Genomic DNA, 17,178 nt, shown 5'->3' on the forward strand with positions numbered 1-17,178 from the left:
GGAAAGGTACCGAATGTGATGTGCAGTTCTCACACAGCTGCATTGGTGACCTCCACTCCTGTGGGGCCTGACCTGAGGACAGCAGTGGGGTGAGCTGTGACACCCAGAGAGCCCCGGTGCCACAGCTGGGCTCTCCCTCTCCCAGGAAAGGCTTTGGAAGCAGAAGTCCAAATGTCTGAGAAGTGCCTGGGGTTATAATAATTCTGTTGTCTGGACTTGCTAATAGGTAACTAGTTCTGTCTCTTTCTACCTTTCCTGGGGGATGGCGCAGGCTGGGGGAGGATGAGGATGAGCAGTGGTGTTCCTGCCGGGATCCTCCAGCCCAGCGCGGGCAGCTGTGCTCAGGCAGAAGGTGCAGGCTGGCTCTGCAGCCTGGCCTGCCCCTGGGACTACACGGGCCCTGCTTCCTGAGCAGGAGAGCTGCTTTATGTTGTGGTTTTACTAAATGAATTCAAAGCTTGGCCTTCCTCCAGGCGAAGTCTGGGCCAGGTGCCAGCGGAGCAGCCCCCAGGGAGAGCACTGGAGCAAGGAGGGGCCAACAGCAGGGAAGAGCAGAGGAATCCAAGAAGGCAGATTTGCCTAGAAAACAGCTCTGTTTCCATCTGCTGGGTCAGGAGTTGCTATAGGAACTGGGATGATAGAGGCAGGGCCATCTCCTGGGCCTGTCTGTGTGTGCAGAGGGAGGGAGGGAGGAGTTACTCAAGTTTGAACATATCATGTGTGTGCTGGTGGAAAGTTGCAAGGAATGTCGAAACTACAGCCTGGCTCAACCTGTGGAGCTCCAAAGAGCCACAGCAGTTGTTCCCTGTGCTCAGCAGGCCCTGGCAGAGGCAGGTAGGGTCCTTCCAGCTTAACCTGGCTCTCAGCTTGGTGTCAGCTCTCTCCTTTCTCTCTCCTCCTGTTTCTGTCCTTGAATAAAGCCTCTGGAGGCTTGCTGGGAGGGGGTTTGTGCTGGGAGGTGAAGGCTTTTCTGCCTGGCAGGGAGAGGGTGGCTCTTTGCAGCCCGTTTTCCCTCCCAGGGCTCCGGGAGGGTTCCCAAACCGTGGGCATCCCCTCAGGGATGTGTGCCTGGGCTCCTCTGGGACACACGGGGTGTTCTGTGGGCACAGACGTGGTCCTGGCCGGGGTTCTGGGCTGCCGTGGTTGCTGGGGCTCTCAGGGGGTGTGGGCAGTGTTCCAGCTCTGAGAGGTGCCAGAGCTGAGGCTGGGGCAGATGTGGAAAACTGGAGCTGGCAGTGGGAAAGTGAGGGAACGTGCTCCTGTGCCCTGAGCCCCAGAACACAGGAATGGGGGAGCATTCCTCTGTTCTCACCTCTCCTCCCGAGGAGAGGCACACCCTGTCCCCTCCTGAAGCATCTACTGCAGTTTTGGTCGCTGTTAAACTTTCTCAGGCTCCCATTTACCCTGAAACATGGGAGTATGAATATACAGGAAGGTGCTCCTGGGAATCCTCACTGTTAGGGTTAACCATGGGGCTCTCTAGTAGCAGCTCCTCCAGATAAAATCTTATTTATTTCCTCAGTAAACCCATTTTTTTCAGGTGCTGAGAATTTTCCAAAATAGTTATGTTTCCACCAAGTGTTCAGGGCTGCTCACTGCTCCACAGGTATTTCTTTAATAGGTTTGACTGAAATTTCATCTGCTCTTTTTGTGTCACAGAGGATAATCTCCTAAAAAAAAAAAAAGGTGGCTAGTGTTGTTTCTCTTTTTGAGAAGCTGCACAATAAACTGCTGAAAACTGAAATGTGATCTCTATCCACAGAGGCAGAGCTTGCCAGACTGGCTGGGATCACAGCCCACCTACTCAGGCACCCATCTTATCACAGGCCCAGGAAAGCCCCAGAGCCTGAGTGCAGCCAGCTGTGGAACAACCTGCCCGTGCAGGAGATAACCCTCTGCTCACATAGCTTACTGCTTTGCTTATGCCTGCCTACAGGAAAATTTATCTCCAGTGTGCTTTCACTCTGTTAATAGAATCGCAGATGTTCTTATTATGGAGATCTACTTCCAATATTTTATTGAATTACTCCCACATTGCTCTGTGGCAATATGTCCCAGAGGCTCAATGCACATGGTATGCTATGGAATTTAATTTCCTCTGTTTTAATTTGTTGTTTTTTAATTTCAGTTCATTTTCAATATGGAAAAGAGGTAAATGGGGTCCTTTTCTTTGGTTTATCATCACTGTTTTACATGTTTCTTTTTTCCTTTCTCATCTCTGCTGTTTCTCTTGCCTTTGCCTCAAACAATACCATGATTTCCCTACTGCTACCTGCCTTGTGCATAATTGCTAAATATTATTACATCTCTGTGGGCTTCTGTTTTTTTGTTGTCTTGAGAAAATTTAATCAGAATTGGTCATTCTGCCTTACCCAAGCTGTGAAATTCTGCTCGAGATTTTTTCTGTTCTTGGCTTTTCCTTTGTTTATAAGCAGAACGTTTGCTTTGATTACTTGAGATACATTGTGGTAAGCAAAGATCTTCTCTGAGCTGTCTCTAGTCATGGTAGATATTTTGTTGGAATGTTTAATTAATGGTACCTTCATCTCTGTACATAGGAAGTTAAATTTTATCTTGCAGTGCTGTACCAGTAAATAGCAAACCCAGTGCAAGATGGTTGGAGCTGCCTGGAAATCCTCCCTGGAGTCTCCAGGCTTGGTGCTGTGTTTCAGGTGATGTGTGAGTGTTGCCACTCACTGCTCCCATCTCTGCCAGGCACTTCATAAATTAAACTTTAAAACCACTTTGGGTCGTAAACAAAGTTTGCTGAAGCCAAATGCAACAGCTGTGTGTACCCAGACAGGGCTGCCTTGGCTGGAGATTATGCTCAGCCTCTGGAGAAATGGTACCCACTGAGGTCACAGCCAGAATTGTCCCCTCTGGCTCCTGGGGTGCTGTGGGAGGGCTGGAGCACTTCCCACTCACTGCATTTGGTATTTGGAGTTATTGCAGTCTGTGGAATGCAGTGAAGGATGGTAAGTTATGCTTCTTTCTGATATTGGAAAAGCTTCTTCAAGTCTGGTGTCTTCCTGTGGCTGTAGGGCATGGCTCTCCATTTTTATTAACATTTTTCAGTGCCACTGGAGCAGAGCCCATAGTGCTCCTCAGGCAAAGGGCAGGGGCTTTTTGCCAGCTACAGGTGCTCTGAGTTTTGTTTTTACAAATATGAAGAGAAATTGCAAAACTCATAAAATGTAGCTTTTGATAATATCAGCATTTGTGGTGATTTGAGAGAGACTAGAAGGGCAGATCAATTAGTAGATGTTCCAAAATCCTGTTTCTGGTTTGATTTTCACTGAACTGTCTCAGAATTTGGCTTTCACCCTTGCAAAAATCAGCATTTCTCAGGTACTACGTGCAGCTCTATGCAATGGTTTGCTTCTCTTTGTTTTTGCAAAGAGCTGCCCCCAGTAATCATGTTTTAGCTTTTAAATAGGCTCAACTATGAGCAATTTGCAAAACAAAGGTTGTAGATAAGGACCTGTTACTGTGGTATTTTTGAAGGTAGGCAGTTGATAAGGAAAGCTAAAGATGACTGAAAAAGCACAGCAAATATATCGTGGGGCAGTGAGAAATAATATCTGTAAAACAATTTCATCAGCAGTGCTTATATTGTTGGGAAAGGTTAAACCCAACTGATTGCTGATAACAATGCAGAGAAGTAAAACATTTCTTCTCCATTTTTGTGGAGAAGATGGATGATCTCTCAGAATACCTCCCATTGCACTGGTAACCAGGGAGGGTGTTAAACCCAAGATAACATTGCAGAGTATTTTGAAATTTGAGTAACTGGAACCTGTTTGTTTAAAACAAATTGGCAAAGCAGCTTTCTGAATCCTGGCTGCCAATTTGTAATAAATCTGGGAAGACCAAAGGAGTTCCAGAAGTTTGGGAAAACATAAATGTTGTAGCAGTGTTTTAGGATGGAGAAGGGAGCAGGTAACCAGTGGGCAGTGGAGACCAACCTCTGCCACGTTAAAGGAGCATGCTCAGCAATCCCTGCGCTCTGATGGAAAGCAGATCATGTCCAAAAAGAAAAAAAACACCTCAAATTGTGGGTTTAATGAGATTTCTTGCACTGGTTGCCAAGAGTAGCTGCACTGGCATCATAAACCTGGATCCTGAGGGATGAAATCTTGCTGTGCTGCTGCTCCCAGGAGGCAGAAGAGGCTTTGCTTTGGGAGCAAGACTGTGTTGGATCCCCTGGGCAGGGGCTGATCTCTGGCGTGTCCTTCATACTTTCCTGCTTGCCTCAGCACTGCTGCTGGCTCTGAGCTGAGAAACACCCACTGGGCACTTGTGGGGGGCTCTGATCCTCATCCCCAGCCCTGCCTTTGCCCTGTGCCAGGGTGGCAGAGTCTGTCTCCCTGTCGCTGGTCAGTGCTGTGTTGAACGAGCTGATTTAGAAAGTGCCACCTGATACCCCTCAAAAATAGTCACCAGTGGGAATGTGATCCCTGCACTCCGTAAGCAGAGGCTGAGGAGCTGTGCTCTGGCATCAGTGTGGGGCAAACTCAGCTATTCCCAAACTTCCCTGTGAACAAGCCAGTGGGAGTCATGGCAAAATCTGACTGGAGCTGCCCCACTGCCTGGAGGGAGCCTGTCCCACCAGGGGGAAGCTTGGGAGAAACTGTTAAGTGAATTATTACTGAATCTTGGTTCCCTGAGCAGGCTGGTGGAGTCAGGGGGGTCACTTGGGACTAGAGGAGGCTCTGGAATACCCAAAAGCAGATTATCAAGGAGGTGCATAGCAGGAGGATTGACAGTGCTTGTCAGACGAGATAACAGGAGTTTCTGCCTTGGGATAAGGAGGGATAAAGTTTTGCTTCTTCAGATAGCTGAGCAGTGGGAGAGGCTGTCCAGAGAGGTGGGGGAAGCCTCCATCCTTGGGGGCTTTTAAGACACAGCTGGACAAAGCCCCGTGCAGGCTGCTCTGAAATTGGTGCTAACCCTGCTTGGAGTGGGAGCTGGGATTAGATGCTCTCCTGGGGATCTCCTCCAGCCCAAATAATTCTGCAACTCAGCAACCTGATCTCCTTCTGAGTGCAAGTTAGAGCACAGTTAAGTAAAAGGTTATGTTGGAGCCCCCTGAGAACAGGGAGGGGAGGAAGGTGGTTTAGATTGAGTGCTCTTAATACCCCATCTGTCATCTCTGTGGTTAACATGTCGTGGGGATGGTTGCTATGTGAGACTTTGCAGTGGAAGATTGCAGGTCTTGAGAGAACTATTGCTGACTTTTAGTTGATGTATTTTAAGGATTGTTAAAAAAAAAGCTGGAGAGAGATGCCAGTGTTTAGGAACAGTGAAAATGTCAGTGTGCTGAGTGCTCTTAGGGCCTGTCAGGGTGGGGAGGAAGCTCTGGAAGGGGACAGGAAGGGACACTGCTGCTTGGGCAGGGACAAGGGAGGTACTTGGAACTGCTGGTTTGTGCAGTTTGTTTTCCTGCCACTTCTGTCCTACAGAAACAGTGGTACTGGAGCCTCTGCAGTTGAGGGGATTTTGGAGGGTGTGCTGGAGGCTCCCCTGCCCCTGCTGCTGGGTGGGGGTTCCTGGGAAATGGCCATGTCCTGAGCAGGGTCCTGGCAGGTCTGGCTGGGCAGTGGGAAGAGCTTCCAGCTTCCTTGGTTGAGAGGAGCACAGAGTTCCTGTGCCCTGGGTTGGGGGGGAAGCTTTGGTTTTGGTTTAGCTGAGCTAAAACCCACCTTGTGGTGCAGTGAATTTGCATTTCCTTATCTTTGGCTTTACCTTTCTAATGGTTTCTGATTTTGACCTTGTTACTTGAATGGATTAAATTACATTTAATGCATGATCATTTATCCCCAAGTCTGGTTTTGTGACAGAAGTGCTCTGGGCAGTTTTACAAACTGAGGACACCCCACTCCTGTAGGACTGGCTGACAGGCAGTGGGAAATAGCTGAAGGATTAATTAGTTTTTCACAGAAACACCAGCATCTCTCTGGGCTGTGGGTGAGGCACTGCCTCATGTTTGAGTCCATGGGCAGAAGCTCCTCCCTGTGTTACACGCTGTGCTGTGGGTGACTGCAATGCTGTTTTTCTCCTAAAATCTAGCAGGAGTGAGGTGTCACTTTCTTCATCACCCCATTAAGATGTTTGGCTACAACATGGAAAACAAGGCTCAAACTCTCCTCAGCCTCAGGGCAGGCCTGTCCCCCCCTCTGAAGAGGGTGACCACAAAGTACACCCAGTCCTTGGGGTTCCCATTCTTCTGCCACTGCCTCAGACTCAGCTCTGTGGTGTCCCTGTCCCCACCCCTAGTGCCACTCCTGAATGTTGTCCTTGTGGTCCCACACTCATGTCTCTTGTGACAGGTCTCCCAATGCCACCTCAAAGATGATGCTGGAGCCTGTTCCTGTCTCAATTTCCCTGTTCCTGTGACTTCTCGCATGTATCTTGATAAACCCGACCCTTTCACCTAAAGTCTGTTTGCTTTTATCTGTCCAGCTTTGTTGCTGCTCTGGACATCACTTAGAGGTGTCACTATGATTCTGTGTTCCAAACACTGCAGTGGGTTTTTCCTCTTTCTGACCATCTCTGGTGGTGCCTAAATCCTAAATCTGCTGTTGCAGCCTTGCACTTCATGCCAGAATCTTGCTGGCCCTGCCCAGCTCCCCTGTGCCTCTGACACAATGATTTTTGGTGTCACTTCTGGCACTTGGTTTGTCCAGGTGCCATCCACGTGTCATGTAGAAACCTCTCCACTGCTGCCTGGTTGATTGAATTCAGGGAGAGAGACACCACACTCAGAGCTCACCTGAGGGGAAATTTGTTGCCTAACTTTCACAGGGCTCCTGCACAAACACCATGGCTTGGTCCATCCTTCATCCTCCAGCAGTTCTGCTGGAGTCGGTGGCCATGTTCTCTGGCCAGCAGCCCTACTCTGTTTTTTCAGTCTTGTGCCAGTATTTGAATTGTAAACTAAGCAGAACATTTTAAAAAGTGATCAGAATTCTTTCTGCTAAGTGTTTTCATCACCAGATTCTGTTTGGTCCAAACCAGGGCTGCATGTGCTTCTGGGGAAGGCTGCTGGGGCTGAGGTCTCTCAGATTAACTCTGAGGCAAAGAGAAAAGCTCTACCATTGTTTTGGAGCCAGAAAGATGGAAATCACACTTCCCAGCCTCTTATTTCTTCAAGCATCAGATATTGCCCCAATTATTAGCTTTGCTTCTTCCCCATTGAACTCCTTTAGGAATGCTAGGAGATGCCATCCACTCCTGATTGTTGCTGGACCTCTTCTGAGGATGCTTTGATTCGGGATAGCCCCTCCTGTTGTACACAGAGCTCTGTGTGTGATACTCTGTGTCTTGTGGAGTTTCTTGGCGTGGCTATGGGCATCTGGAATGGGATTCCTGCAGCAAACCCTCAGGTCCCACTCTGGGATAATGATCTGCAAAGGAACCAGTTAAAACAAATGCCTGTTTCAGCTGGGATCTAGAGAGGCTTGCAAACATGCCAGACCTCTGTAATGGATCTCTGGAGGGAGAACAGGGCCTGGAGGAGCTCCAAGTCCCACCTTCCTCATGCACATCACTGAAGAACAGCTCCCTCCTGTGCTTGCTGAGCCTTTGCTGTGCCCTGGGTCACAGCCAGCTGCTCCTCTGTGGAGGCATGGACTGGCTTTTCAGGCATGGTATCTGCTGGGTTTATTGGGGAAAAGTGCCCTCTTTTGCATTTCTTGGTGAGTTTTTCAACAAGTAATTTTTTTTTCCACTCTCCCAATGATTGTAACAGGATTTTATTCTCCTGCAGCCAGCTGTTAGCAATTAGCAACTTGATCCAGTCGGGCCTGGGAACAGAGTTTAACACTTTCTTGCCTCTCAGAGGATATTGCTAATCCTGTTTTTACTGGTTTCAGGCTTGTGTTGTAGTTTTGGCACTTGGTGTGTATGTGTGGGCGGGGTGGGAAGGTAGGCATGAGTACAGCAAAGGACTAATGCAGCTGAAAGAAAAGTATTGAGCCATTTACGCAGAAAAAGTCCTTACTAAGATGATTCCCAAGCAGTTTGTACAGAGGGTTGTATTTAGTAGTAATTCCAATGTGTCCTAGCTCTGGGAAGTGTGCAGTTTGGGAATCCAATCCACTCGTGGATGCGATTGAGACTCAGCACCAACCAACATCAGTAGTTCTTCAAGCAGTGATTTCTGCAGCTGGAGCTCCTGAGTGGGGCTGAACCTCCTTCAGAATGTTTCACCCTCTGGAGGTGAAAGCCACTCTTGCTGACCCTGCTTAGCACTGCAGAGGCTGTAGAGCACTGAGAGCTGGGAACTGGCATTGTTTGCTCCCTCTGTCCCTCACCTCTCCCAGGACTCACTGACAGGCACTTCGGTGATCTAGCCCTGGGAACCAAATGTGGTGGGAGAAACAAACCCAGCAGAGCCTGAGCCAGCTGCTGAGGTGCCTGTGCAGGGCTGCACTGCTGGAAGTAGTTACCTGTGCCACACACAAAGGTGAGAATTCATGGTTCCAAACTGGGGGAGACAGGCCTAGTCCACACCAGCCTTTTCTTCTGTCAGTGGTGGAAACACATCCAGAGAGGATTCATCCTGCTTGTCTTGGATACCCTTTAGGCAAGGGCCCAATTCAAAGCCAGCTTTTGTAGGCAGAGCTGCTGACAGGTGAGCTCTAGATCAGCTCTGGAGCTTTCCTTTCCTCTCCTGGAGGCCAGACTGGCCTCTGTGGCCACATCTTCCAATTCTGGCTTGCAGTTCCCCTGAGCCATGCTATTTTTGTGGACCTGCAGAGGTCCATGTGCCCATCAAGTCCTGAGAAGCCCCTGGTTCTCAGGGTGGCACCTACACCTGTTTGTGCTCCCCAGTTTGTACCTTTTCCCCAGTGCTGGTTGCTGGCTGGGTGGCAGGAGCTGAAATGGTGCTTGGGCATTTCTGTGTGACTTCCCTTGTCCCCACACCTCATTCCTTCTTTCCTCCTGATGTTTTACATTCTTATTTAACCACCTGAATGTGGTGATGATGTGGCTGGCTCTGTGGCAGTACAAAAGGTGCCATAAAACAAATTGGCACTTACCTTATGGTGCTTGTTTAGATGAGATAATAGAGCTGTTTGTGGTGTATTTATTCAGTTGTGTGACACTGGTGGCTGTTGTCATTTTGAGAGAGCAGGGGACACAGCACAGCTGCTCTGTTGTCAAAGGAAAGTCCTCGTGCTAGGTCTCAAGGTGAGCCCCTCACAGTGCCTGCAGCCCATCCCAGCTGGGCTGGGGGTGCTGTGCTGATGGCAGAGGCTGGATGATCCCCATCCTCTTTGATCCTCCTGTGCTGGACTTTTGGACCAGATGGGAAACAGAGGCATTTGAACACTTGTGGGTGTCAGGGGCTGCTCTCATTTCTTTCTTGTTCCAGCAGTGGGGCTTGGGCCCTCAGCCTAACCACAGTCTCTGTTTCAGTGCTTTCCAGCCACCCTTCCCCTTATTCCTTAGGTTAGAGAGAAAGTTAGAGAGAAATCCCCGTGTGTTTTGGTGGAGCCAGCCTGAGTCTTGAAGCTCACCCAGTTTGCCAGGCTCTGGAGGGAGGATGAGGGTGTGCAGTCTGTGTCTGGTGTCATTGGCCATTTGAGGGCTCCTTGCTGGCAGCTTTTGAACGTGCAGCTCAGAAGCCACCTGGGACACATCTCCAAGCTGCTGTTCTCCTTCCAGGGCCTCCTCAACCAGTTGCTGCTCTGGTCAGTGGCTGTGGGAGATGAATTTGTAGAAAATTCTTAAAACTTGATAGAAAGTTTACATAGTATGTGTTTGTATGTAGACTTTGAGATATGAAATATTAACTTAGAAATACTGTAGAATAAGACGGATACTGTTGAGAGAGAAATGGAACTATAAACAAGTTTCAAAGGGTGGTTTTGTAAATAAGACTAGATACTTTAGAGAAATAGAATTATGAAAGGTGTTGTAGTAGGACTCACTAGTAGGGGAAATTTTAGATGATTAGTTTTAATGTATTTATAGCATAGTGTGATTAAAGCTGATAGTTTAAGAAATGTTTCTAATATAATTACAAAATAATTAACTTCTGATTGTTATAGCGTGACTTTTAACATCTGTATTCTATCACCCTTCACATGAGACTAAGAATAGAATAAAAGTTTTTAAAACACCTCTCAGTTGCCCCATCTCTAGGTCAAAAAAACCTTTCCAACAAGTGTCTGATTCAGCTCGGGCACCCACAGGAATGATCTATCCCAGATTTCACCCCTGTGGTGCATCTGGGTCATGGCCAGGGCACCACCAGACAGGTCTCTGCTGAGTTCCCATCACTTCCTGCAGGAAGGTGGCTCAAGTTAAAGCCTTGCTGTTGGTGACATGTCCCTTTCTCAGATCCTGCCACAGGACTGACTCCCCCAGTGCTGAATTCTCTGCAGGTCCTGCTTTGAGAGCTCCCAAGACACCTTAGCAAATCACCTGCATAAATTAACACCCACCAAGCCTCTTCAAACTCTGCCCCAAAACCTCTCTACAAAGTCTCCCTCCAGTTGAGAACACAAAGTCTCTTCTCTGTGGGAGCTGCAGTCTGCCCTGGGATGGTGGGAATCGATGTGTTTTCATCAGCAATCACCTCCTTCCATTCCAGGGGGGAAGGATGGCCTGGGATGCACAAACAGCTGCAGAGTGCTTGGTCAAAAACTCTTCTGTGGTTGCAGGACCCTCCTGCTGAGGTCTGGGCTTGTGCTTTGCTTTTGCAGGCTCGCCACGGGGATGCCATGGGATCACAGCCCCTTCCCAGCCCTGGCCAGGTGCTGGTGTAGGGAGCCAGGAGAGGCTGAAGCGGGAGGGACCTGCTGATTTTAAGGTGTTTTTTGGTTGCCTGGCTGGGCACAGCAAGGCACAGCCACCCAGCATTAGCTCCCCCTCCTGCCTGCGTGTTTGGCTCCCTTCCCAAGAAGGCCCTCAGTTGTTTTTCAGGCTCAGAGCCATCTTTTCTGATGGAATCCAGCAGGGACAATGGCCAGTAGCATATCCTTAGGAAAGAGAATAAAAACAGGGCAAGCTCCAGTGATTCTAACCCCGATTTAGCTTCTGGGCGTCCAGCAATCTGCAGATGGGGGATTTCCCAAGCCAAAGATTTTACCTTTGGTTTAAGGAACTGCGTTCCTTGGGTATCCACGGCAGCTCAGGGCTGTGACTTGTACAGTTTAATTATGTTGGGTGGAAAAAGAGGCTTTTGTTACCAATCTCTGAGCTAATGGCATCTGATGCTCCTGCATGCATGCATGCACTGGCACAATGGTGGGCCCTTTTACAGCCTCTCCTCCTTCACTAGCAAATCCCAACATTCAGTGTTGCCTTTTTACTAAAACTCTGAGGATTCTTGAGCAAACAGCTTTGGGTCCTGGCAACTTTACATTTATTGATTTGTTCTGTTTTCTTTTCTCCTGGCATTCCATTATGAGACAGAGCCTCTAACCTGCCTTCTGTAAAATTATCCTCCAGGATGGAGCCTCCCAAGGCTCTTTAGAGTGAATGTGGGCACAAAGAATTCACATAACTGCTGATCTGACCTTCTGTTCCTTTAGGTGTTATCATGGATTTCCAAAGAAATTACCAGTGTTTAGGCCTTTGCTATTTTAGTTTCCAAGCAGGAATTGAAGTGTGCTCACCTGTGTGAGTGCACATGCACTTTTGGCAGCAGTGTGGATGTGCAGGGAGAGATTATTTTCACCCTGCTCTGGACCTTTATCTTAAAGCTGTGTGGCAAGTTCCAAGGTGCCTGCTTGGCTACTTGGTGCCAAGGTTTAGGTGGATAAAGCCTAATGGGGAGCCTGGCTGGACTGCCTAGGTTCGTTTGTAGCTGCAGTTTCACTATTTGTTAATTTAGTAAGGAAAGTGAAGTATTGATGAGGGAGAGATTACTTAGCACTGGACTTGTTTAATTGCAATTAAAAGGGTGCATGGCAGCTGAGGGCCTGGAAGATGGATTGCACTGGGAGCTTTAGGGGTGGTGTAGACAGTCAAGTGATCATTGGTTCCTCTCTAAGCCTCTGATCCGGTGATGAGCAGAGCAGGGCTGAGGTCAAAGGCACTCTTGAAGGCAGGGAAGATTGCCCAGCCTGTCACGAGGCAATGACACAGAGCAACCCTGGAGCAGAGCAGTCCTGTCTCTGGAGGACTCATCCTCTCTCTTTGCTTTGTCTTTCAGAGATGTAGATGGCAGCTGCTGCCTTTGAAGGACTCGTCTGACCCTGTGCAGCACCTCCAGTTGCTACCATGATCTTCTGCATGCTGCTGCTGGCCTCCCTGCCTGAGCCCTCTGGCACCGAAGTCAACCCTGGTAGGGATCTGCCAGGCTGGGAGAGGACTCATCTCCCACCTTCTGTGTGCTCCTGCTCTCCTTTCTTTGCCTCTTGTGGGGATTGAGTGTGAGGGCTGTAGAGATAATCACAGATGTATTTCCCAAGTGTCCTCTGGATTGAGATATTCCCGGGCAGCTGTGCTGGAGTGGGACACTCCTGCCAGTCCCAGGAAGGCCCAGGCACATGGACATCCTCCTTTCTCTGCCCACCCAGGCCTGTCTTGGGCTCTGAATATCCCTCCATCATTTGGCTGTGTGGCCTGCAGAGCTGACCTTGCTCCAGGCTGGCTCAGAGGTTCTGTGCTCGCTGTGGAAAACAAATTTCCAGTTAACAAAGCATCAGCCACAGCTGTCCAGCCAGCAAGGGGCATTCTGGAGAGAGAAGTGTGGAAGGACAGATGTAAACCTTACCTGGCACAAAGATGGGGTGGAGATAGGGATGTGAGCCTGAGGCCCCGTGGAGGGCAGGATCTCTTATCCTACAGCATTTGGCAGGATACAGCCATGATGGAGATGAGTAAGGTAATGGCCTGCAATGTGTTGCAAAAATTCCTGTAATGAGGTGTTTTGAGCTGGAGACAGTCTGTGAAACAAATTAGTTTAATCCTTTTCCAGCTTGGCTGAAGGTGTGGTGAGGCAGCAGTGCTACCCTGAGGGCCTGTGCTGGCTCTGCTGGGGCTGGCTCTGTTTGCTTGGAGCCCTTTGTGGCTGGCTCTGACCCTGCTCTGGCCTGTGGATGTTTGCAGAGGTTTGAGGTTGTGCTGCAAGCAGCCAGAAGTGAAGTGAGGCTTGTGTGGGAGCTCAGCAGCATTCCTGTGCTCCCTGTTGCACAGCATTCCCTGCACCACACACCCAGCGTGGGACTGGGGCTGCCGTCTGCTTCTGGTGTCAAACCTCAAAAAGGGAGGGAAGGCAGCAGGGTCAGCCCCGTGCAGGTTCCTTTTGATGGTGGTTGGTGCAGGAAAAGCTCTTCCACACCAGCTCCAGGGAGGTGGCTGGGCTCTGAGCACAGGTCCATGGTCCCACCTCCTGCAGGAATCTTCCATCAAGAAATAACCCCTCACTCTTCTCAGCTGCCTGTGACATCCTCAGGCAGCTTTGCTTCCTCAGCTCTCCCAGCTGCTCTGGTGCCTCTGCCTGGGGCTGGCCCTGCCCTTCCCAGACAGATTCCAGCACCTTGGCCCAGCTGGTGCTCCTGGTTATCCACAGGCTCCATGGGTTATCCTGCCCTGCTGGTCTGCTCAGGAGCAGCCTGAAGCATGTCCTGCACTGCCTTACAACCCACAGGGGCTGCTTTGGGGGTGGTTTCAGACCTGTGCAGCAGGGTCCTGGTGAGTCTCTTGTCTTGCAGCAGATGTTTCACCTTCCTGACAGATGGGCTGGGCCCCTCTCTGAGCCCCAGTGTCTCCTGAGTGCCCAGTAAAGGGTCCTGGTGGCACCTAAACAAACCCAGGATGGTTTTGCTCAAAATGGGTGCATTTGGTGAGAGCCTCATGCTGCTGGTTTTGGTGAGAGCTGTGGCCACCCTCGGAGTGCATCCCTCAATGCCAAGAACAGTCTGGGTTCTGCTGCCAGCCCTGGGGTTGGGAACAAATGGGTTTTGTGCAGGGTTGCACAAAGTCTCAGTCCCTCAGAGTCCTTCCCAAGTAGCTCTCCATCTGGCATTGCTGGCCAGTGTGTCTGACCTTTAAATGAGGTGTGACCACATAGGAGCACAAAAGGCACTTTCTGCTCTCAGATGCTGACCCCACCCTTTTGGAACATCTCTGCATTTACCCACAACTCAGCCACAGATCAGGGTGTACTGCTCTGTGGTGGGACAGGTGAGAGTGAAGACTGGTTTGGCTCCCCAAATAACCTGATGGTGCAGTGTGAGAGCAGTGGCTGGGACTCCTGGTTGGCTTTCAGCAGGCACATTGTTCTGGATCCCAGCAGACACCAGTTTCCTGCAGGGAATTCAGGCCCCTTGAGCACCCCAGGCTGAATGTTGTGGGTGATACCAGAGCCCCCCCACTCAGTGGGCATCCCTCTGGATGGGCTGGCACACAGCAGAGCTTTACCCCAGGGATACCCTCAGCCCACTGCAGCTGCCAGAGCCACTGCTTGGGTATTTGCTTGTGGTGGCTGTGAATTTCTTCAACTGTTTTTTTGAACTCATGGGAAACTGTGGCATTGGAGTGTTTAATAGGTTAAGGATTTATATTCTTTTTTTGAACTCTCCTACCTGACCTTTTGGTGCATCCTGGTTCTGGTGTTCTGAGAGACAGCGAGGATATTTATTGTTCAATATAAATTATCTTTGTCATATTTCAGTAATCCCTTTTGTAAAGATGAGGCTGCAGATCTTTCCTTCATTATCTGTGTAGCTTTCTCTGCCTTTTGATGATGGAAGGAAGGAGCAGGAGCTCTATTCCTTATCTGCCTGGCATCTGACTATAAATACAGGCAGTGCTGTAATGCTAATTCTAGTTTGTTTTATAGGTATTCCCACATTTTTAAAATATTCCCAATTCTAAAAATATTAAATTAATATTAAAACAATAATTTAAATATTTGTTCATATTAATATATTTATTTCTATTAAAATATTGATATTTTAATATAAAATGTTTTTAATGTTGAATAACCTGGTATCATTAGCAAATGCTGTCACCTCACCAGCCATCTCCTTTACCCAATGATTTAGGAATGCTTAGCACATCACACATTCACTGGTACAGTGCCTAACAGCTGCAGGCAAACCCTGTTGAAGCCCCACCCTCTGTTTGCAAACATTTCTACATCAGATCTGTCAGGCAGTGATTCAGCCTGAGGTGCTTTATTCTGTGTAGTGATAACAGCAAGGTTGTTTTCATCCCTCTGTCTTGTCTTGTAGCTTCTGAACAGATTTCATGGAATCCCAGATCTCCTGAGTTGGAAGGGACCCACAAGGATCCTTAAAGTGCAGCTCCTGTTGAGCTGAGTCCTGGTTTGGTAGGAGGGTGGCGGGAGATCATCTGCAAGGTCCCTTCCAACCCAGCCTATCCTGGGATTTTGGGAAGCCAGGAGGACACCCAGGGCAGCCCTGCCTGAGGGAGAGGCAGCCAGATCTGCTGCTGTGGCTGCAACAGTGTGGCTGGCAGTGAATGCATTCAGATTTAGAGTTTTCCCAAACTTCTTTAATATTCTAGGACAGGTTTACAAACTTCTGTCAGGAGAGAGAGCCTTGAAGCCACCTAGGATTTGTCAGCTGCATCTGCAGGGTACTGGTGTGGGGAGCTTTTGGAGATCCATGGCTTGAGCCAGGTGTGTCTGTGCTCCCTGGAGGCACCAGGTTTGAGAGCATTCCCAGGCTGGGGAGAAACGCTGGCTCCAGCTGAGGCTGGAGGCAGGAGCAGGCTGGGATGAGGCAGGGTGCATGGGCAGGGGCTCAGGGTCAGATGGGAGCTCCAGCCTGCAGTGACAGGACAGAGCAGCTGTTTCCATGATTTGTCATCTGTAATAGAGGTTTAACTTCTCCCCTGTACCTGAACTGGTGAAGGTAATAACTGTTCTCAAGTCAAGCATCCAGTTTGTTCCAGGGGAAGAAAAATCTTGAGCAAAAGCTTCCTTTTTATGTCTCATCATTATTGATTAATAATTTGCCATTGTAAAATGGGCCCATGCAACAGTAACAATAATATGGTTTGGGATTTCATGCTCTTAAAATGTTTCTTTGTGAAGTTTTTGCTTTGCTGGGCTTTGCTGAATGATACTGTTAGTCTAATTCATTGCTTATAATTTCAGTTTTGATAATTGTGATGTATTTAATACTTTTTTGTATTCTTTTGCATTCAGTCTTTTTTTTTTATCCTCTTGCATTTTAGCATTACCATGTTTATTCTCTGGGTATGATAGCCTTTTAATTAAACTTGCCTGGTGATTATAAACTGAATGAGTGCTGACCTTTGCTGTTTGCTTGCCCGTGTTGCCCTTTGCAGCCATCTGTCGTTACCCCCTGGGGATGCACGAGGGCACCATCCGGGATGAGGACATCACTGCTTCCAGCCAGTGGTATGACTCCACAGGGCCCCAGTATGCACGGTGGGTTCACCTCTGACTGCAAATTTAATCCTTTTTCCCCCTAGATACCCAATATGTGGTGGAGGAAGAAGATCCCCCACTCTTAAAACCTTGTTTGCTGCTTTTGTGTTCAGTCTGGGTAGTGCACAGTGAAAGGCCATGGCAATGGTCACAGCTGTGATACAGGAAATTCTGGTTAAACATTAAGGAGAAAAAATCCTTCCCCATGAGAAAGAAGAGAGGGACCCAGAGAGGTGGCGGTGTCTCAGTGTTTGGGGACTTGGCTGTACCAGGCCTTAGGAGCACAGGGCAGCCTTGGAGCTGCTGTGAGCAGGGGATGGCACTGCAGACTCAGGGCTTGCCTCTGACCCCATCTTTCAGTCACTCTGTGAATAAATCTCCAAAGGATTTGTGACTTACAGGTCAGCCAGGGACAGGGCCCCTGGGATTCTTGTGGAGTGCTTTAAACTAAATCATAGGAAATCCTTTACAAGGATGAACTTTTCAACAGCATCCTATTGAGGAAATGGGCTGTGCTCACTCTGTCTCAAAACCTTGGAAATGCAGAGTTAAGGAATTATTAAGCAAGCAGCTAAATTATTTTCTTTGCTGTCAAGGAGACCTACAGTTTTTATTATAAGCTTTTCATTTTTTTGGTAATTTTATTTCTCTCAAAGCTGTTAACTGATGATTCACAAAAGAGTTGCAAATGTGAGTTTCCTTGAATGGTTTGTAGTGGTGATATCAAACATTCCTACAGCTTTGGTGCAAGTCAGACAGATTTCAGGTTGATTATGATAATATTTTTATGATGA

General features: G+C 48.6%; 1 protein-coding gene across 3 annotated transcripts in view; it reads left to right on the forward strand.

Annotated features, from left to right (window-relative positions):
* Window positions 1-17,178, forward strand: part of LOC135283187 (discoidin domain-containing receptor 2-like) — a 59,973-nt gene that overhangs the window by 14,994 nt on the left and 27,801 nt on the right. For 2 of the 3 annotated variants that reach the window (XM_064393713.1, XM_064393711.1), the window contains exons 2-3: window positions 12,170-12,301; window positions 16,282-16,384. In XM_064393713.1, coding sequence (XP_064249783.1) covers window positions 12,238-12,301; window positions 16,282-16,384 — 167 coding nt within the window. In that variant the 5' untranslated portion in view covers window positions 12,170-12,237. Of the gene's footprint in view, window positions 1-668; window positions 835-12,169; window positions 12,302-16,281; window positions 16,385-17,178 lie in introns of those variants that run through there. The other variant, XM_064393712.1, reaches the window with a different exon arrangement.

Source organism: Passer domesticus, chromosome 18 (assembly GCF_036417665.1).
Source record: "Passer domesticus isolate bPasDom1 chromosome 18, bPasDom1.hap1, whole genome shotgun sequence".
NCBI classification, from domain to species: domain Eukaryota; kingdom Metazoa; phylum Chordata; class Aves; order Passeriformes; family Passeridae; genus Passer; species Passer domesticus.